This window comes from Podarcis filfolensis, assembly GCF_964270895.1.
Source record: "Podarcis filfolensis genome assembly, chromosome: 12".
NCBI lineage: Eukaryota > Metazoa > Chordata > Lepidosauria > Squamata > Lacertidae > Podarcis > Podarcis filfolensis.
The window spans coordinates 58498835-58519886 of record NC_139614.1 but is presented as its reverse complement, the minus strand read 5'-3'; the positions used below and the strand labels follow the sequence as shown (position 1 = coordinate 58519886).

Sequence of the window (21052 nt, the reverse complement as noted above, 5' to 3'; positions counted from 1 at the left end):
TGGGCGGGGCTGGCGCCGGGGGGGCGGAGCCACGGGAGCCGCGCGTCCCCGCCTCCCGCCCCGAGAAGCGGGGAGAGAGAGCCATGCCCGCCCCCCGCCCCGGCCCGCCCGGCAGGAGCCCCGGCCCCGAGGCCGCCGCCGCCGCCGCCCTTGCCGGGCCGCGCCCCCCGCTCCCCTCCCGCTGAGCCCCTGGCAGGCGGAAGAGCCTCCTGGGCCGCACGCAGGGATGGCCGCGCCAGCAGCAGCAGCGGAGCCCGGCCCGGGAGGAGCCCTAGGGCGGAGGAGGCCGGAGGAAGCCAGGTCAGGCCCCTCGCCAAGCCCGTCTGGGAGATCCAGCCCGAGAGCCCGGAGGGGAGGCCAGCAGGCCGGCCGGGGCCTCCCGGGCTTGGGGGGGGGGGTCTGGGAGCGGAGCGTGGCCGGGGGGGCTCCTGTGCCAGGGGAGGCCTGCCTTCCCCAAGAGGGCGCCTTGCCATGGAGGAGCCCCTCTCTCTCTCTCTCGTGAGGCCTGCCAGTGACTCCCCCCCCCCCCGTGGCCTCCTGCCAGCCGCGCAGCATGTTGACCCGCTCCGGGGTTGTTTATGAATTTGCTGCCCTGGGTATTTTTAGCTCGCCTGGTGACTCCCCCCCCCCCCGCCCTGCCCCATATGGTGGGTTGGGGAGAAGCCCGTCCCCAGTGCGGAGGAGAGCCCGCCGCCCTCTCTGCCCCCTTTGGGCCGGCGGGGGGCTGAATCCGGGTCCCGCCTGCTTCTCCTCCCTGGTTCTGAGCCTCTCCTGGGTGACTCAGGGCTCTACAAGGCGAGCAGGAAAGGGCTGGTTTCCTGCCGGACATCAACACTGGCGGATCCCCGAGCAGATCTCTCTGGGGCAGCGGTAAAGGCAGGGTGTGGGGGGAGGCAGGGAGCCCGGAGAGGGTGGGGCGGCTGCCCCTTTCTTGCCAGGAACTGGGGGTGCGGGTGAGGTGGAGCTCTCTTGGCTGGGGGGGGGCAGAGGGGGGACAGGAGCCGGAACTCAGCATTCTTCAACCTGGTGCCCCCGAGATGCGTTGGGTGGCAGCTCTGACCCAGCCGCTGCAATCCTGTGGCCGCACGGCGCCAGGTCTGTGGCAGCCTGGAGCAGGCAGGGCTGGGCCTGGGGCCCAAGAGTCTGTCCTGGTCCAGGGGAGCTTCCTGAGGAGTGGGAGGGGGCAAGCAGAGTCTCGGGGGGGGGTGTTGCGTGGGACACACACACTTGTGTTTATCTCTGCTTGAGCTTCTTGCTCTGTCCTTTTCTCCCTCCTTTCTCCAGTGGCGGGGGGGGGGGGCAGCCGCCCTCCTGGAGCTTCGCCTGGAGCAGCCCAGGTGTGCCGGCTGGGGCTGGTGGGAGTTGTAGCGCAAAGCAGCTGGAAGGCGCCAGGTTGTCGGAGGGTGGCCTTGGGATGGCTGGGAAGTGACTCAGCGAGTGGCAGGAAATGGAGCAAGGCAGATGGACAGGATCCAGGGCATTCCTGGCCTTTGCAGGTGACCGGGTGTGTAGCGTGTGAGAGGGAATGGGTCTTCCTCATGGAGGGCTGGATCCAGGCCCTGGCAAGCGGAGCACACTCAGCAGTGCTTCTTTGGAAGTGCCTTAAAAGGAGAGAGCCAGGTTTTGCCCAGGCAAGCCTCTGCATGAGAAGGGAAGCTAGATATTGGCCTGGAGTTGTGAAGGAGTCCCATCACAGCACTCAGGCAGACCCAGGGAAGTTCCTTGCCTCCTTTCTCCTGTCATTTGCAAAAAGTAAACAAGGGAATGCCAGCGGAGCCCAAGAGATCAAGTTACTCTCCCAACGCCCACCCCATCTCACCTGAAAAGTCAGAACCTGTTTCTCAAACCCTCAGCAGACGTGGTTTAGTGCCCTTGTTTTCTTTGTTAATGTTCAAGCCCGGCGTGAGAATAGGAGAGATGCTTCTCACCTTAGCAGGCTGCCCAAGAGACCACCTCTCGACCGCCTCTCCGCCCGGCTTTCTCATCCCTTTTCTCCCTGTCCCTTGCCAAACACCAAGCCTGGCCGAACAAGGACAGTGATTCACACAGCCCAGGCCCCAACCCGCCTCCTTCCCTCTTGGGCCTTGAGATCAGCAGAGGGGGCCTGGTTGGTTGTTCCTCCGCCCTCAGAGGCTTGGGGTAGCAGGTGCCCCAGGAAAGGGTCTTCTCTGTGGCAGCCCCTAAGCTGCAGGACTCCTCCCCACTCTACAGCTTCTGGGGGATGCTGAGACGCACCTCTTTCACCCTGACCTTTGACACTTGAGGTGTATAGATTTAGGACCCACCGTATCTGATGGCAAGTTGTTTAACTGTTTTCAGTATTGTTTTTTAACGTTGCAACCCTGGGACCTTGGGCTGAAGGATGGGAAGTAAATAAAGCCGCCTCTCTCTTTCCTGGCCAGCCTGTCAGCTGGCAAAACCCTCCTTCCCCTGGACTCTTGCTTCTGGAGCCCAGGCCAGCCGGGTGCCTCTTTCTTGGGGAGACCTGCTCTCTTGTTACCGCTGGATCTGCTCCTTTCTCCCTCTTATCTGTTTCACCCCCCCGGTTCTCAGGTTCCCCCCTTTTCCTTATCATCCAGATCCACAGTAGGAGCTGTTAGGCAGAGGAAAGTGGAGCATTCTCCTTCCTTGGGTGGCCTCTTGGCATGGCTGCTTTGGTGGAGATTCCTGCATTGTAGGGGGTTGGACTAGATGACCCTAGTCCAACTAGGGTCCCTTCCACCTCTACTGCTCTATGATTCTTTGAATTTTTGTATCTGCATTTTTGGATCTGCATTTTGATTTATGTGCAAATTATTTCAATTTGATTGTGTACTTTTTGGTGTGTTTTACTCATTTATAACTTTTGTAATATTTGTGATTATGTAAATCTTGGCATGTTGCTTTAACTATGGAAAAGTGGCATACAAACAAAATGAGGGAGAGGAGGAGAAACGGCCCCAAAGTCTCCCACCTGCCTTCTACTGATGGTTACCTAAAAACTTCCTTGTTCCTCTTCCCAAAATCAACCAACTGGTCAGCACCCAGTTTCCCCTCCTGGGAACCCCTGCGCCCTTCAGCCAAGTCTCCCCACTCTCCCTGACCACAGCCCCAATGCTGGCAAGTGGGGAGTGGTCCCTGGCCACCCCCAGCTGGAATGGGGGGCTGCCCCTCCCCAAGTGTCCTGGAGATGGCCTTGTATCAGAGAGCCTGCGCTTGTGACTCAGGAGGCCGGTCGCTGCCTCTCAGCCTAACCTACTGGATGAAATGGGGAGGCAGAGAACTCTGCACGTGACCTGGAGCTCCTGGGGGGGCAAAGTGGGATAGAAATGCAACAGTGGTGATAATCTGCCCCCTTCTCCCTGTGTCCCAATCAGGGTCTGACGGGAGCCGGGCAGCTCAGCGAATCCCATGGAGGTCAGTGGGAGCCACTATGGCGACTATCATCGCCTCCCCGACTACGAAGAAGACTCTCCCCCCGAGGATGAGAAGGAGCTGCTGGTGCACGTCACCGAGGGCCTGAAAGGTACGTCTCCCCAGGCCTGGGAGGGCAGCTGGGGGGGTTCCTCTCAGCCAAGCCCCCCTTCTCACTCTTTCCTCCTTTGCAGATTCCTGGCATCACATCAAGAACTTGGACAACTTCTTCACCAAAATATCCTTCCTGCTTCTTGGGCATCTTTTGCTCAGGAAGGCCGCTCTGCAGAGCCGCTGGGCCAGAGCTGGCATGAATATGCTACAAGGACTTCCCAGCAGCTAGGGAGCACCTCTGAGCATGAGCAAAGCGCATTTCCCTCCCCGTGTGGGGCTGGAGAAGCATGTGGGGCTCAGCGGCCGCAGAAGGCATCTGGAATCCCAGAGGAAGGGGGAAGGGGGTGCTATGTGCTGGGCCCCCCCTCTTTTCCAGGTGGCTGCAGGGGGGGGTCTTAAAGGCAAGGCGTAGCAGAGTGGTTTTCCTTAACAGATCCTGCACATCTACCATTTCCACCAAAAGAACGGCTTTGCCTGCATGATGCTCTCGGACATCTTTGAGCTGGTGTGAGTACCCAAAACTCCCCCCTCCTTCTGACCCCCTTCATTGCTGGGCCCTGGGGGGAGGAGGAGGAGGAGGGAGCTGGTGGGCATTTGGGGCAGGGCTGCTCCTGAGAGGGGAGCACCTGCCCACCCTACTCTCTTCGCTCTGGGAGCTGTCTTCATAGAGTTGGGAGGGGTCCCCCGGGGTCATCTGGTCCAGCCCCTGCAATGCAGGACTTGTGGCTTAAGATGATCCAAGCTCTGCTTAAAAAACCTCCCGGGAAGGAGAGCCCACCAGGACAGAAGCCTGATCATCTTCCACACAGCAGCCTTCAGCTATTTGGAGGGAGCCCCCATATTCCCTCTCAGTCTTCTCGTCTCCAGGCTGCGTGGAGGAGCTGGAAAGTGCCTTTCTCCGTCCGCAGTGGGGGGGCCCAGGGGTCCCCTCCGGATCTTCCTTCCCTGTTGGGCAGGGCAGGGGGTGAGAGGGAGCCCCCACGGCAGCTGCAAAGGGTCCCACCAGGGAACCAGGTTGGGCCAGATGCGCCCTGAGAGTCCTGCAGGCTGAGGGTGGGCCTGGGCAGAGGGGGCTCTCCTGACCCCACTTGGCTCCTCTCTCCCCAGGCAGTTCCTGTTTGTGGTCACCTTCACCACCTTCCTCTTCTGCTGCGTGGAGTACGACGTGCTCTTTGCCAACCGGCCTGTCAATCACACTCATCCTGGAGGGGGCGCCCTCCCCGAGAGGAACAAGGTGACGCTGCCTGATGCCATCCTGCCCACGCCCCAGTGCGCCCAGAGGTGAGTGGGGGGGGGGGAGAAGAGGCCCTCCTGTGGGGAAGGGGTCGGCCCTCGGGAGCCCCAAACCTCCTTCGCAGCTGGGGGGGGGAGAGGTCCAGTTACATAGATGCTATGGAACTCCCTGCCTCTTGACTCCAGGCAAACGCCTTCGCAGTGTTCCTTTTGGCACCTGCTGGAAACGTTCCTGTTTAGACAAGGTGGTGTGAGTTTTAATGATTTAACTCTTGTATGTTGTGTGCTTTTCTGGGTTTTATTATTTTATCTTTTTGTGAACTGCTTTGAGGGTTTTTTGTTTTTGTTTTTATGATATGTAGCTAGATACACAGCTGCCCCTGCATTGTAGGGGGTTGGACTAGATGGCCCTTGGGGGTACCTTCCAACTTTATGGTTCTGTTCACCTGCATGTACGTATGCACACGTACACACACACAACCCTTAGCGAAGGGTCGGAGTTAATCCAGGTTGATGAATCTGGAGCGACCTAGTGCAACCCAGCCTAGGTCCCTCGGAGGGGAGGAGTTCCTCCCCAACAGCCTTAAGCCTTTCCCCAGCCTGGACCTCAGAGGGTGCTGCTGCCCGTGCCTGCAGGGGAGAGCGTTGGTCCCGCACCCGGGTCCTGCTTGGGGTCTCCCTCCCGTTGTCCTCGGCTGACCCTCCCCTGGCCAGCCTGATTGGGCCCTGGTGTCCCCCCTCCCCTCCCTCAGGATCCGTTCCAGCGGCTGGATCATCTTCCTGCTGGTGATGGCTGCCACCTTCTGGGTCTACCGCCTGGTGAAAGTCCTCTGCAGCCTCTTGGGCTACTGGGAGATCCGCACCTTCTACACCAAGGCCCTCAAGATCCCCTCGGTGAGTGAGTGAGCAAGAAGAAAAATAAGAACTTTATTATTTATAGGCCACCCTCAGCCAACAAGCAGCCTCTAACATTAAATACCTCCCAGCACAGAGGGGGCGATGGGTGCAGCAAGGACCCCCCTTGCTCCTCGGGAGGCAGCCGGTGGGTCTGCTGAGTCTCCCTCTCCTTCATCCCCCCATTACCTCCCCTCTGATGCCTCCTTTGGCTGCTCCCAGAGGCTGCTGACATCCCACCCCCCAGATTGCTCCTGCATGTCTGGGCCCCACGGCTTAAGTAGAATTTCACTGCAACAAGGGACACTTGCGTTTCTGCCAATAGGAAAAGGGGACAGTCTCTTCCAAATAACAGCCGAATCCTTAAGGTCTGCCCTCCTGCCTGACTGAACAGGGCCGTTCCTGCGCTTGAGCATCTGTGTGTGTTTCCTTGCTGCCGTGGGGGCAATGTTGTCGGAGGCAGGACTTGAGGGGTGAGGGAGCGTTTCCCCCTCTCTCCCCCTTTGGGAGATCCTGATGGTCAGAGACCCAGTGAGCAGGTTGGGGTTTGCCTCCCCCAGGGACAGCAGCCTGACTTTGGGGAAGGTCCTCAGGAGCTGCCTCCTTGGCAAAACTTTGGCTCCCATTTTCTGGATTTCACTCTGTAGGCTGATCTTCGGGGGGGGCGGGGGGGATGTCATTTTTGGCTCTTCCCTGAGGGAAGGAGGCGGGACTAAGTGGCCTCAGTGGCCTTAAGCAGAGATCCTTTGTGAATCAGATGTGAAGCGGGGGGCCTGATCCTGCAGCGGCTGCCTGTTTAATTCTGAGCTGAGCAGGAGCGATGACTTCCTAAGCCCCACTTTAGCAAGCCGGAGTGCCTGTAGGGAGGTCTATTCATCCATCCATTCATGTCTGTTTATAAAAATATTTGTGTCCTGCTGGGTCCTGAAAAGAATATCTGAAAGCAGTTTACAGCGATAAAAACCCAGAACCATCCGGGGGGGTGTGTGTTCTTAATTGCCTGCCCAGGCCTGGCAGGTGTTTAAAAGTGGGCCCAGAAGGAGGCTGCTGAGTCTCCAGGGACAGAGGGGCTGGGGGTCCTCTTCCTCCCCCCCCCCCACCAAAGCGTGTCCCTGACCCCCTCTCTTGCGCTCCCCGCAGGACGAGCTGTGCAACTGCAGCTGGCAGGAGGTGCAGGCGCGGCTGATCTCTCTGCAGCGGGAGCAGCCGATGTGCGTCCACAAGCGGGAGCTGAGCGAGCTGGACATCCACCACCGCGTCCTGCGCTTCAAGAACTACCTGGTGGCCATGGTGAACAAGGCGCTGCTGCCCGTGCGCTTCCGCCTGCCCCTGCTGGGCGAGGCCGTCTTCCTGACACAGGGCCTCAAGTACAACCTGGAGCTGCTCTTTTTCTGGGGGCCGGGCTCCCTCTTCCAGGGCAAGTGGAGCCTGCAGCCCCAGTACAAGCGGGCGGGGGCCCGGCTGGAGCTGGCGCGGCGCCTGGGGCGAGGCATGGTGCTGCTGGGCCTGGCCAACCTGCTGCTCTGCCCCTTCATCCTGGTGTGGCAGGTGCTGTACGCCTTCTTCAGCTACACGGAGGTGCTCAAGAGGGAGCCGGGCAGCCTGGGCGCCCGCCGCTGGTCCCTCTTTGGCCGCCTCTACCTGCGCCACTTCAACGAGCTGGACCACGAGCTGCAGGCGCGCCTCAGCCGCGGCTACAAGCCCGCCTCCAAGTACATGAACTCCTTTGCCAGCCCCCTGCTGGCCCTGCTGGCCAGGAACGTCTGCTTCTTCGCCGGCTCCCTCCTGGCCGTCCTCATCGCCCTCACCGTCTACGACGAGGACGTCCTCACCGTGCAGCACATCCTCACCGCCATCACCCTCCTGGGGGTCATCGTCACCGTCGCCAGGTGGGTCAGGAGGGCGGGCGCATGTGGCCCTCCGGAGAGCCAGGGCCAGAAGACCCACCTGATGCGGCCCTCCACCTCCTGCTGCTGAAGCCCATCTCCCGTTCCCCTGGTCCCTGTGGCCTTTGGCCAGGCTGGCAGTTTTAGCCCCTCGAGGTCTCAGGCGTGGGCTGGGCTTCAAAGGGAAACCCCAGCGAGTCTTCAGCTGTGATTTCTGCCCTCAGATTAAAACCCAGCCCCATAATAGGCCTGCTGCCCCTGGGCCGGGAGGATCTCCAGCGTGCAATTGCTGGGCTGGAGGTCTCCAGCAGACAGGCCTCTCTCCGGTTTGGCCTCCTCTGCCCTGCCGAATGGGGGCACCTGGCACTGATCCCTCGCCAGATCCCAGGTTCTTCTCACATTGAGCACATGGGTGGTATTTCAGGGGTTGTACTTGGCTAAGTTTTATTCAGAATAGACTCATTGAAATGGATGGACCACAGTCACATCTGATCATTTCAGTGGGTCTGTTTAGGTGAGCGCAACCCCATATTTTCAGTGGGTAACAGAATTTTGTGGAATGGTTGAGTCAGAAGGGACCCCTAAGGGTCATCCGGCTCAACCTCCTGGCAGATTGCCTTCAAACCTCCACCTTCCGCCACACATCCACCCAGAGAGCAAATCCTGATGGCGAAGCGCTGGATGAAGTCATGGAGGGGTGCAGGGAGGCTTCTTTCGCCAGGTGCTGGACACCCTCCCCTGTGGGGCACCCCCCCCACTTGATGTCCCCAGTTCATGGGGGAGGGTTTTGGGGCCGGTCTTCCTGGGTGCTGACGAGACCCCTCCTCCCCCTCCCGCAGGTCCTTCATCCCGGACGAGCACCTGGTGTGGTGCCCAGAGCAGCTGCTGCAGTGCGTCCTGGCGCACATTCACTACATGCCTGACCACTGGCAGGGCAATGCCCACAAGGCGGAGACGCGGGAGGAGCTGGCCCAGCTCTTCCAGTACAAGGCGGTGAGTGGGCGGGGGGGGGGAGGAGGAGGTCTTTAGAGTATTTGTAGCCTGCTGCTCACCCAGAAAGGCGCTCAGAGCAGCTGACATGCAGTCATACTAATCTTTTTATTGATATTTTGGAAACGACATCAAACAATACAAAAAAGAAAAAAGACTGAAAAGAAAAAAAAGCAAACAAACAAACAAACAACAACAACAAACAACGCCTATAAACATAAAACAGACAAACCAACATAACATCACTCAATTGACTTCCTTCCATCTCGGTTTAGGCAAAATAAACTCATCGCTTATCTGCAGATTGTATTATATCAGCTCTTTACATCGCAGGTTTTAGATTCCGCCCACTGTGATTTTGGTAATACCTAGATTGATTTCAATGTAACTTAGAAATTTATTCCAGTCGTTCGTAAACTTAACGATTTTTTGATGCCTAATTTTTTGTGACATTCTAGCTAATTCTATATACTCATATAATTTCATTTGCCATTCTCTAATGGTGGGGATATTGGAAGTTTTCCAGTTTTGCGCTAACAAAATCCTGGCGGCCACCATTGCATATTGAAAGAATGTTTGATCTTCATTTTTGATCTCCTCTCCGATCATACCTAAAAGGAACGCTTCAGGTTTTTTGGGGAAGGTGTATTTCAGTATTCTTTTTAATTCATCGTAAATTTGTCCCCAAAATCTTTTCACTTCGTCACAGGTCCACCACATGTGAAAGAAATTACCCTCTTTAGTTTTACATTTCCAGCATGTGCTGTCTCCGGTCTTATACATCTTCCCCAGTTTTGCCGGGGTGATGTACCAACGATACATCATTTTCTCCATGTTTTCTCGGAGAGCAGCACATGCTGTGAACTTCATACCTTTCTTCCAAAGTTTTACCCATCTGTCAAACTCCAGATTATATCCAAGGTCTCTGGCCCATTTGACCATGACTCCTTTCACCTCTTCATCTTTAGTATCCCAGTCTAACAGTTGGCTATACATTTTGGATAAAAGTTTAGTATTACTTTCTAAGATTTCCACCTGGTACCTGGACTTTTTTTCACTCATTCCTATTTTTTTATGATCGTACCATAACGCATTAATTTGGTGAAATTGTATCCATCCAGTTAATTTATCCTTTAGCTCTTCGTACGGTCTAATTTTCCACCCTCTTTCTGATTTAACTAGGAGATCTTCGTATGTCCATCTTTCACATTCCAGATTTAACTTTTTTATTGTTAAGATATCAATTGGTGAAAGCCACCAAGGGGTGTCTCTTTCAATCAGCTTTTTGTTCCTGTTCCAAACTTCTAATAACGAGCCTCTAATGATATGATTAGAGAAGCCTCTATGGATCTTTCCTTTATCATGCCACAAATAAGCATGCCAGCCGAATCTAATGTCAAATCCCTCTAGATCCAACAAATCTGTGTTTTTTAAAATGGCCCATTCTTTTATCCAACAAAGACACGCGGCCTCATAATAAAGTTTTAAGTTCGGAACTGCAAAACCCCCTCTTTCTCTTAGATCCGTGAGGAGTTTGAATTTAATTCTTGCCCTTTTCCCTTGCCATATAAATTTAGCTAAAGTTCTTTGCCAATTCTTAAAACATGCCGTACCTCTAATTACCGGGATATTCTGGAATAAAAACAGTAGTCTCGGAAGAATGCTCATCTTAATCGCGGCCATCCTTCCTGTCCAGGACAATTTTAACCTATTCCAAGTATCTAAGTCTTTCTTAATTTCTCTCCAGACCTTAGTGTAGTTATCCTCCACTAAATTTATATTTTTCGGGGAGATCCATATTCCCAGGTATTTTACCTTTTTCACCACTTTAATACCTGTTTTTAGTTCTAGCTGGTTTTTTACATCTTCGGCCAAATTTTTTGTTAAGATCTTAGTTTTTATTTTATTTAACTTAAACCCAGACAATTTACCGAATTCCTCTAATAACTCCAGGGCATTACTGGCACTTTCTATTGGGTCCTCTAAAGACAATACCAAATCATCGGCGTAAGCCTTTAATTTATATTCTTTTTCTCCAATTCTTATACCTCTTATTTTTGGTGTTTTCCTTATTTTATTTGCGATTATTTCCAAAACCATAATAAATAGAAGGGGAGACAACGGGCACCCCTGTCTCGTGCCCTTTGCAATTGTAAAAGAATTAGTGAGATTATTGTTAATTATCAGTTTGGCCCTTTGGCTTGAGTATATTGCTTTAATACCTTCCAAAAAAGGTCCTTCTATTCCTACTGTTTTCATACATTGTATTAAAAACCTCCAAGAAACATTATCGAAAGCCTTTTCGGCATCGATAAAAATCATCGCCGCAGGAATGTCGGTCCTAAGATCCAAATACTCAATAATGTCCAGTATATGCCGAACATTATCTTTTAATTGCCTGTTAGAGAGGAATCCCGCTTGATCTTTATGAATAGATTTTGTTAAGTATTTCCTGAGTCTGTTCGCCAAAATATCTGCGAAGATTTTGTAATCGCAGTTAAGTAACGATATCGGCCTGTAGTTACTTACGTCCATCTTTTCAGCATCCGCTTTTGGTATTAATGTGATGTGTGCCTCCCTCCATGAATCTGGAATCTTCCCTCCTTGTAGAACATCATTAATCACTTCACTAAGCACCGGAGCAAGATATTCCCTTAAAACCTTATAATACTTTGCTGACAGTCCATCCGGTCCGGGTGCTTTTCCGGGTTTCATCTTCTTAATAGCCTCGTTAATCTCTTCCATTGTAATCTTCTTGTTTAATTGAGCTCTTTCTTCATCAGTTAAATATTCCCCTCTATACTCTTCCAAGTATTTTCCTATTTCTACATTATCTTCCTCTCCTTTTTCATACAACTTTTCATAGAATTGGAGAAACTTTTTTTTTATTTCATCTGGATCTTCTATTATCATATCTCCCGATTTTATTCTATTAATCACATTTTGCTTTTTCCTTTTTCTTAATTGCCACGCCAGTAATCTCCCCGTTTTATTTGCTGATTCAAAATATTTTTGCTTCATGGATTTAATTCTCCATTCTACTTCTTGGTTTAGTAATGCTGAATATTGTGATTGTAGCACTTTTGTTTAGTCCTTTCATCTCCCGAGTTTATTGTTAATTTTTTCTCACAGTCTCTCAGTTGGGTAATAATTTCTTCTTTCTTTTGTTCTCTAAGTTTCCTTCTGTAATTGTTTTGTTGTATTAAAAAACCCCTTAACACTGCCTTACTCGCATCCCAAACTATATTAATTGGGGTTTCTTTATTCAGATTTAAGTCAAAATAATTTTTCAGAGTACTTTTAGCCTTTTCGTTCACCTCGTCAATTTCGAATAGATATTCATTCATTCTCCACCTGTAGACTCCCGATATTTCACGTTTTATTTCCAAGACTATTGGACAATGATCAGAAAGGGTTCTAGGCTGGATCTCACATTTTGTTATTCTTGTCGATAATGCACATGACACCCAAATCTGATCAATTCTACCCCAACTCTGGTGGGGTTCTGAAAAATGTGTGAACTGCTTCGTTATTGGGTTTTTATGCCTCCATATATCTATTAAATCTAAATTTTCCTCAAGATTACTAAATGATCTTGGGAGCTTCCCTTGATTCGATTTCCCCTTTTTTCCACTTCTGTCAAGTTCTGGTATTGGTACACCGTTCATGTCTCCAAGTAGAATTAATTTGTAATTTTCCAAATCTAGTAATATTTGTTCCAATTTTTCAAAAAACTCTGCTTTGTTTGTATTTGGGGCATAAACTGTCACCACATTGATTTTTTCCCCTTGATGATTAAGTTGTATTCCCAGTATTCTTCCCTCATTGTCTTTACAAGTTAATACGGGGTCCCATTTTTCCTTAACGTAAACAACTACTCCTCTTTTTTTATTTACGTCTGAGTTAATAAATTCCACCCCCAACCTTTTATTTATCAAAATATGTTTATGTTTTTTGGCTACATGTGTCTCTTGAAAACAGATCACATCATAGTTCTTGTTTTTCAAAGCCTTCTCAATTTTATTCCTTTTAAGTTTTTCATTTAGCCCATTCACATTCCAGGACAGAAATTTCAGCGATGCTGTTATGTTTAACTTTTATTTACTCTAACCGGGTTACCAATCTTATAGTCTGGAACCCCTGTTCCCTAAGAGTTCCTCCTCTTCTGCCGCATCTTTTCCCACCGCGGCTTCTTCCTCATCAACTTCTTCTTCCTCTTCTTTCTCATCTTTCTCACTTCCCCTCTCCTTCTTTTTTCTTCTCTCATCTTTACTTTCCCCCCTGTCTCCTAACCTGATTTCGGCCTTGCCAAGCTCCTTCTCATACCTTCTTAGAAATTTCTCCACCTCTTGAGTGTCCGTCAACTTAAATTTTTTATCTTTATAGAAGAAGGTGACCCCTTCAGGGAACTCCCATCTATATTGTATGTCATTTCTTTTTAGGACACCTACCACTTGTCTGTACCCTTCTCTTTTACGTAACAACCTAACTGGTATTTCTTTGTAAATAATAATAGGTCTACCTTCAATTATAAGTTTTTTTTGGTAGCTCGTTTTCAGAATTAAATTTTTCATCTCAATTGAATTAAAGATCACTAAACAATCTCCAAGGAGTTTCCTTGACTTGATTTGTTGCGGTTTCACCTTTATTCTAAATGCATTCTCTATAGAGAAGGCCACATCTTCTTCTTTTATTCCCAGCCACTTAGATAATTCTTTAGTCATTTTTTCTTTTATATCTTCATTCATCTCCTCACCTACTCCCCTAAATTTTAAATGAAGCTGTTTCTGACGCATTTCTGTCATAGCTAGATTATCCCAAATCCTTTCTTGTATTTTGTTTACTTCTCTCATTTCTTCCTTTATTTTTTCTGTCTCTTTTTTCTGTTCTCTCATCTCTTTCTGCATTTTTTTATTAGATTCTTCAATTATTTTAGATTTAGCTGACAGCTCTTGGATCTTAATTGAGAGTTCTCCAACTGCCCCCTCTATCTTTTTATCAATCATCTCTTGCATTTCTCCTAATTTGTTTTCCATGTGTAATTCGTTTTGTTTAAATTCTTCTTTTATTTTTAACCATAGAATGTCTAGGTCTTTAATTTCTTTAATTTCTTCTTGACGTGATGACTTCCTTTCCCCTGGAGTCCCTCCCCCCTTTTTCCCATCTCTCCCCGACATACTCAGGCAAATCTCTCCCTTAAAGGGCTCACAGTCTTTTTGTTTTGTTTTGTTTTTCCTAGAATCTCCAGAAACAAAGAACCAAACCTCTTTTGTAAGCTTCAGGAAGTTCCTTTTACACAGCTTATTGGGTCCAGTTCCCAACACCCTTAGAAAAAACCAGAGGCGGGGCCCAAAATTCTTCCACTGTATCAATATTTGTTGTATATTCAATATTACCTCCCAACTTAATTTAATTACTCTACATATATACACGTGAGAGGGAGAGAGTAGAGAAAAAGAGGAGAGAAAAAAATAAAAATAAAATACCATTAATTGGACACTTTAAATCCTTCTAATCTCGTGACCTCGATATTGAATTATAACACTTTCCACTGATTGACAACCTTGGATAACCCACTGTACCCACTGTATAGAATCAAATGGTCAAATAAATCAAATAACCAAATATCTCTGTTATATACCTGGTGTGGTGCCCAGAGCAGCTGCTGCAGTGCGTCCTGGCGCACATTCACTACATGCCTGACCACTGGCAGGGCAATGCCCACAAGGCGGAGACGTGGGAGGAGCTGGCCCAGCTCTTCCAGTACAAGGCGGTGAGTGGGCGGGGGGGGGGGAGGAGGAGGTCTTTAGAGTATTTGTAGCCTGCTGCTCACCCAGAAAGGCGCTCAGAGCAGCTGACATGCAGTCAATCAGTAGCTGCTCTTAATATTTCTTCCTATCGTGTCTTTTTCATAGTTTGGGACTCAAGGCGACATACACAGATAGCGAAAGCGAAAGACATTAGCTAAAGGCAAAAACGTTGGCGAGAAGCATAAAGCTAAAGGCAATTATTAAAATGTAATTACCGTATTTTTTGCTCTATGAGACTCACTTTTTCCTTCCTAAAAAGTAAGGGGAAATGTTTGTGCGTCTTATGGAGTGAATGCAGGCTGCGCAGCCATCACAGAAGCCAGAACAGCAAGAGGGATTGCTGCTTTCACTGCACAGCGATCCCTCTTGCTGTTCTGGCTTCTGAGATTCAGAGTATTTTTTTTCTTGTTTTCCTCCTCCAAAAACTAGGTGCGTCTTGTGGTCTGGTGCGTCTTATAGAGCGAAAAATAAGAAATATTTATTAAGATTTTACAAAGACAAATATACAAAAACACATCATAATAAAAAATAAAAAGATAAATAAAACATACAGAAGCAACAAGAAAAATTAAAAACAATTATTTTTCATAACATAAAACTCGTTTGCTTGTTTCTTTGACTTCCTCACACCTCCCCTTCTTGTATTCCCACTTAAATAATCAAATCAGCAAATCCTTACCCTCTTTCATTTAACTTATCTCTATAACTTAACATTTTATACCTCAGTATTTTCATACATTATCAATTCATTTTTGCATATTCTTATTAACTTGGTTGCCAATACCACTTATTTCCAATCCAACACCATTTTAGTTATGTTTTTTTACCTAATTATACCCTTCTTCCATATTCTTAAAGCATTACGGCTGGAAACCACTTAATTTCTATTCAACATCATTCTAACATTCATTAATTTTGCAATATTTCTGTAAATAGTCTTTAAATTTCTTCCAATCTTCTTCCACCGCCTCTTCTCCCTGGTCCTGGATTCTGCCAGTCATTTCTGCCAGTCCCATATAGTCCATCATCTTCATCTGCCATTCTTCCAAAGTGGGTAAATCTTGTGTCTTCCAATACTTTGCAATAAGTATTCTTGCTGCTGTTGTAGCGTACATAAAAAAAGTTCTGTCCTTCTTTGACACCAATTGGCTGACAATGCCCAGAAGAAAGGCCTCTGGTTTCTTCAGGAAGGTATATTTAAATACCTTTTTCATTTCATTATAAATCATTTCCCAGAAAGCCTTAATCCTTGGGCACGTCCACCAAAGGTGAAAGAATGTACCTTCAGTTTCTTTACATTTCCAACATTTATTATCGGGCAGGTGATATATTTTTGCAAGCTTGACTGGGGTCATGTACCACCTGTATATCATTTTCATAATATTCTCTCTTAAGGCATTACATGCCGTAAATTTCATACCGGTGGTCCACAACCGTTCCCAGTCCGCAAACATAATGTTATGTCCAACATCTTGTGCCCATTTAATCATAGCAGATTTCACCGTTTCATCCTGAGTGTTCCATTTCAACAGCAAGTTATACATCCTTGACAAAATCTTAGTTTTGGGATCTAACAGCTCTGTTTCTAATTTTGATTTTTCCACCTGGAAAAATACGGTGATCGTTAATATAATTAAAACTAAGATTTAAAAGGTCTGCTAAGAGCGCAGGCCTCTGCAATAGAGACATGCCAGCGCCAGTCCTTTCCCAAAGTCCCGTTGGACCCAGGATCTCTCGGCTGTCGGAGGACGGCCAGCGAGGAGGGAGCCTGTCTGGCATCCCCAGGCGGGGAGTTCCAGAGTTGCCTGGGAGCCCCTCTGGGTGCCCAGCAAGAGCGGGAGGCAGTGCTGCCCACAGGCTTACAGTGGGAAGAAGGCATTGCACAATTAGGAAGGAGGACAGGGCAGGACCTGGCAGCTCTCCTGGGGTGGAGCCCCCTAGCCCAGCCCCTCTGCTCCCTCTCATCCCGCATGCCAGGGTGGGTTTTGGGGAGGGGAGACCTCTGGCGCTGACACAACCCCCCTGTGCCCCCAGGTCTTCATCCTGGAGGAGCTGCTGAGCCCCATTGTGACCCCCTTCCTGCTCATCTTTGCCCTTCGTGCCAAAGCCCTGGACATCATCGACTTCTTCCGCAACTTCTCGGTGGAGGTGGTGGGGGTCGGGGACATCTGCTCCTTCGCCCAGCTGGACATCCGCAACCATGGCAACCCACAGGTATGGGGGGGGGAGCTGGAGGTGGCAATCTTCACGGGGGGGGGGGGGAGAGATTTCAAGTGCTAAGGCCTGTTTGCCAGCAGCCGTGTGACCCTGTGCCTTCCCTGCATCCAGTCAGTGTGGCCAATTGGGGGACAGGCATTTCAGTTCGTTGTTTCTGGGTGGAATTAATCTGAAGTGCTGTAGGGGGTTGGATGGAGGGCCCCCCCCCACAATGAGAGGCAGTGTGGCATAGTGGTTAGAGCACCAGGCTAGCACCTGAGAGAGCCCAGGGTTGCAATCGCCACTTGGCCATGGAGCTCACTGGGTGACCTTGGGCCAGTCCCTGCCTCTCGGCCTCACCTTCGCAGGGTTGTTTAAGCGGGGGGGGGGCATGTGTGCCCCCTTGCGCTCCTTGGAGAAAAAGGGGGGAGGTAAATGCAATAAATAACACGATACCCATTGGCAATCCTCGTCTCACACAGCAGCCCCATTTTACAGGTAGGGAGACCGAGACTGGGAGTGTGACATGCCCAGGGCCAAGCCGAGGACTCTCTCTCCTGCAGCCAAGCCCCCAGTTCTGCTGGACTTCCATTCCCCTCTTGGGCCCATTCTTCTTCTCCTTACAAATTTATGTGAGCTGACATGGGGTTACATGGCTCAGTGGTTAGAGCAGATGTCCCCTCCCCTGGGGCACACTCAACCTGCTGCCAGTCAGTCAGACCATACTGAGCTAGAGGCCCACAAGCCCCCTCCCATCCTGCCGTTTCCAGCAACTGGGATCCAGAAATATTTGCTGCCTCCAGCCGTGGAGGGCAGAGCCTGGCCAAAGTGGCTGGGAGCCTTTGGTCCACACAGGTTGGTGGCCCCCTGCCTCCTGCGGGAGAAAGTCCTTCCTTTTCTTGACCTGAATCCCCAGCCGCCCCCTTCCCTGCGTGTCCCCCCCCCCGAGTCTTCCCTGTGCCCACGGCCTCCCTGACTTGCTTTCTCCCCCCCCCCAGTGGCTGTCCCAGGGCCGGACAGAGGCCTCCGTCTACCAGCAGGCAGAGAACGGCAAGACGGAGCTCTCCCTGGTCCACTTCGCCATCACCAACCCGCGCTGGCAGCCTCCCCCCGAGAGCTCCCTCTTCATCGGGCACCTCAAGGAGAAGGTGCAGCAGGATGCGGCCCACGCGCCCCCTGCCCAGCGCCTCCTGGCCGAGGCCCCCCTGGGCGCCTCCTTCCTGTCGGACGAGGGACCCTGCACCGTGGTGAGTCCTGTGGACGGGGGAGGGAGCCATCTCGGGGGTCCTGAGCCCCCTTTCCCCTCCGGGCGCTCCCTCTAACCACCTCTCCCTCCCGGCAGCCGGAGGCCCTCCTGGCCAGTGTCCTGGCGCACCCTGTCCTGGCAGCGGGAAGTGGGGGTCTGGCGTCCCAGGCAGAGAGGCGGCGCTTTGGGCAGCCGGGCAGCGCAGCCGGTGCAGCCGCCAGCATCCTGGCCTCCCTCTCCTGCTCGCAGCTGCCCCGGCGGGGCGAGAACGCCGTCTACCAGAGCGACAGCACCCTCCCCGGAGACAGGTAGGCAGAGGGGAGAGCTGGCTGGTCTGGGGACCGGGCGCAAGGATGGCGGCGCTGGGTCAGGCCCAGGACTGCTTGGCCCCGGTGCTCTGACTCCCAGATAGGGAAGGAGGGAGCCGTGGGGGGCTGGAAAGAGACCCTGCCGTTCCCCACCCCATTCTCTGTCCCCCTGCCTCTTGATTTCATCCTTGGGCGGCCCACTGCGTTTCCCATTTCTCTTTTCCTTTTCTCCCCCCTCTTTTCTGCTTTCTCTCCCGAGTGGTTCCTTCTGCCGTCAGCAAAGGAGCCGCCTGGTCTTGGTGGGGAGGGTCTTGTGGCCTGGGCTGCAGAGGGGCTGGTGGAGGGGGGGCTGCCCCCTGCCCTGCTTCTTTCAGCCAGTGTGCCAACGGCTCCCTGCCTTTCTGTGCCCACCAGTGTTGCCCCACCTGAGACACGCCCAGGGCCCCTCAGCCGCTCAGTGCTGCTCTCAGAGTTTGCCTCGGCCGAGATGAGTCTGCACGCCATTTACATGCATGAGGTGAGTGGGGGGGGAGCAGCATTGTCTTCCTACACGGCAGGGGTTGGACTAGATGGCCCCTGGAGATCCCTTCCAGCTCTGTGCTTCCTCTGTCTCCTGGGTGGGATCCCTGGCGGAGGGGTCCTGGGTGAGATCCCCCAGGGATCCAGTATGCCCACCCTCTCAGGCTGTGGCGCCCTCCTGACTTCCCTCTCTCCTCCAGCTTCACCAGCAGCAGCAGCACCAGACGTCGCCACACTCGCCCTCGCAGCCCTTGGCGCAAGCAGGTGAGCCTCCCCTCTGGGGCACTGCCGGGGCTTCCTTCCCTTCCGGGGGTGTCTTCCCTGGGGGCGCTTCCCCCAAGATTCCTCCCTCCGATGCTCCTGGCTGGAGAGCCAGGCAATGCCTCTGGGGGGGCCCTTAGCGGGGGCTGGAAAGGACATGTTGCCCAGCGTGGAGGAGGCTTGGTCTGCTCCAGGGCGAGAGCCGTTTCCTTGTCAAAGCAGCCCTGGCCGAGTTGAGAGTCGGCTGAAGCAGGTCTGGGGGCTGGGTCCCAATCGCCCGCCCCACCTGAAGGGCCGTCTGGCCTTTCCCTGCCCCAGGCGGGGGTTAGGGGGTTGCTTGCCTGCCAGTGGCCCTCCCTGCGTGGCTAAGGTGCAGAATTGTCTCTGGGGCTCCTGGAGTGTAATATTCACCTGCCCCCCCCCCGGGGGGGGGAGCGAGGAAGAGGCAGAAAGACGTTGCTTTTCCTATATTGTAGTCTTATGTTTTGAACCGCCCTGAGATAGGGCGGGATACAGATTTAATACAAATCTCATGTGGGTCCCCCGCTCACTTCCTTCTCTGCCCTGCAGCTTCCCCCAGGCCCTCTTCGCATGTGCGCAGCCAGGATCTAATCCTTGGGGGCTGGAAAGAGGAAGAGGAGGAGGAGGAAGAGTCGTCTCAGGCACAGCAGCAGCAGAGGGAGAAGAGCTAGCAGCCGCCATCGCCCTTCCCATCGCCCAGCCTCCTCTTGACGTGAGTCTCCTTACCCTCCTGCTCTCTGACCCACAGCCTCCCTCCGTGGGGCTTCACCTGAGCTCAGGGGGGACTGCAGAGCCCAGCCCCACGCTCCAAAGCCTCCTTGCCTGTCCCTGCACTCCCCCCCCCATTCCCTGGGGGTCAGGGTTAGGGGAGGGCGGCAGCACCAGGGCAAGGATTCCTGGGATCAAGGCTGCTTCCTTCCAGGGATCCTGCTCTGAGCAATTTTGGATGGAGAGATGGGGCTAGAGATGCGAAGGCCTGGGGTGGGGGCAGTAAATGGTGGGGGAGAGTCGCCTTGCTTTTTTTTCATTTTTTCTGTGCGTCTGCCGAGAGGGTCAGCAGCTCTGGGCAGCTGGCTTTGTTCAGACACCTTTCCCCTGGGGAGTCATGGCCACTGACTTGGGTGGCGTTAAAGGGGAATCAGATAAATCCTGGAGGAGTCAGCATAGCATCCTAGAATGGCAGAGTTGGAAGGGGCCACGAGGGTCATCTAGCCCAACCCCCTGCAGGGCCAGGACTCTTTTGCCCGTGACCCTGAGGTTCAGAGTCTCTTTCGTGCTCGGCCAGTGGAGCTCTCTCAGCTGAGGAGAGGAGGAGGCCAGGGGGGCTCTGGCTGACACCTGTGGCTGCAGGAGCCTGGACGAGATGGGCCTGACCCCATCCTACGTGCCTTGCATGAGGGTTTGGTACCTGGGGTCCAGCCCCCCCAACCGCCCCCCAGCCTAACCCTGCCTGTTTTGCCCCTCCAGGTGATGGCTGCCGGTGGTGACTCGCTGGACTCCCCCCCCCCCCCAACTCCCGGAGCGTGGCCAGCCAGAAGAGGAGCAGCGCAGGAGTGGGAATGCGCCTAATGCCCGCCCTTGGCTGGCCGTGGACTCTGACGGGAGAAGGGGACCCCCCCCCCTTCCTGGCTTTGGGTGTGTGCCCTCTGCGGGGGTGAATAAGCTGTGGGCCGGATCAGGCCCTGCCCGGTGCTACTCATAGAGCTATAGGGTTCCTGAGGTCGCTGAGAGGATGGCTGGAGCCAAATGCCCCCCCCCACCTTTCTCTGCTGCTATATGACCTGTGCTGTGCCCCCTACCCTTGCAAAGCGGCCCATGGGGGCAGGGGGCTCCAGCTCAGGACCCTTTGGGGACAAATAAATGTTTACAGATGTGGCTAACGAGAGAGATTCACTTCCTATAGACAACAGAATCCTTTCTCCTCCTCTGGGGCAATGGGGGGGTTTGAAGGAGGGGCCGTGGGATTGGGGGGCTGCTCCCTCCCCCTTGAACGCTCCAAGCGGCTCTTCAGGGAAGGCGGCAGGTAGCTGGTTCCGATTGGCTGTGTCAAGCTGTGATGTCAGGGCATGTTCCTGGCTTATAGGGCAAGGGAAATAAGGGCTAAGTCCCTTTTCACAGAACTGTTGAGTTGAAAGGGACCCCTAAGTGTCATCTAGTCCAACCCTGCGATGCCCTTTCCCT

General features: G+C 52.4%; 1 protein-coding gene across 2 annotated transcripts; it reads left to right on the top strand.

The window, feature by feature from the left end:
• The first annotated feature begins 67 nt into the window (after positions 1-67).
• On the top strand, positions 68-20746 carry LOC310745997 (autophagy-related protein 9A-like). 2 transcript variants are annotated; one of them, XM_083579506.1, is made up of 15 exons: positions 68-300; positions 3357-3505; positions 3588-3631; positions 3950-4014; positions 4615-4788; positions 5493-5634; positions 6775-7523; positions 8360-8513; positions 16355-16534; positions 17515-17763; positions 17859-18070; positions 18485-18587; positions 18790-18853; positions 19421-19583; positions 20339-20746. In XM_083579506.1, exons 2-14 carry the CDS (start codon positions 3391-3393, stop codon positions 19540-19542), a joined length of 2373 nt encoding a protein of 790 aa, XP_083435632.1. In that variant the 5' UTR covers positions 68-300; positions 3357-3390; the 3' UTR covers positions 19543-19583; positions 20339-20746. The 2 variants fall into 2 exon arrangements, with proteins under 2 accessions (XP_083435632.1, XP_083435633.1); XM_083579507.1 differs by lacking the exon at positions 68-300 and adding an exon at positions 631-870.
• Positions 20747-21052: the final 306 nt, after the last annotated feature.

Coding starts and splice junctions, on each gene's coding strand:
- LOC310745997 (XM_083579506.1), top strand. CDS start 3,391: ATGGAGGTCAGTGGGAGCCACTATGGCGACTATCATCGCCTCCCCGAC. Junction 7,524..8,359: donor GTCATCGTCACCGTCGCCAG/GTGGGTCAGGAG, acceptor CCCCTCCCGCAG/GTCCTTCATCCCGGACGAGC. Junction 18,588..18,789: donor ACGCCATTTACATGCATGAG/GTGAGTGGGGGG, acceptor TCTCTCCTCCAG/CTTCACCAGCAGCAGCAGCA.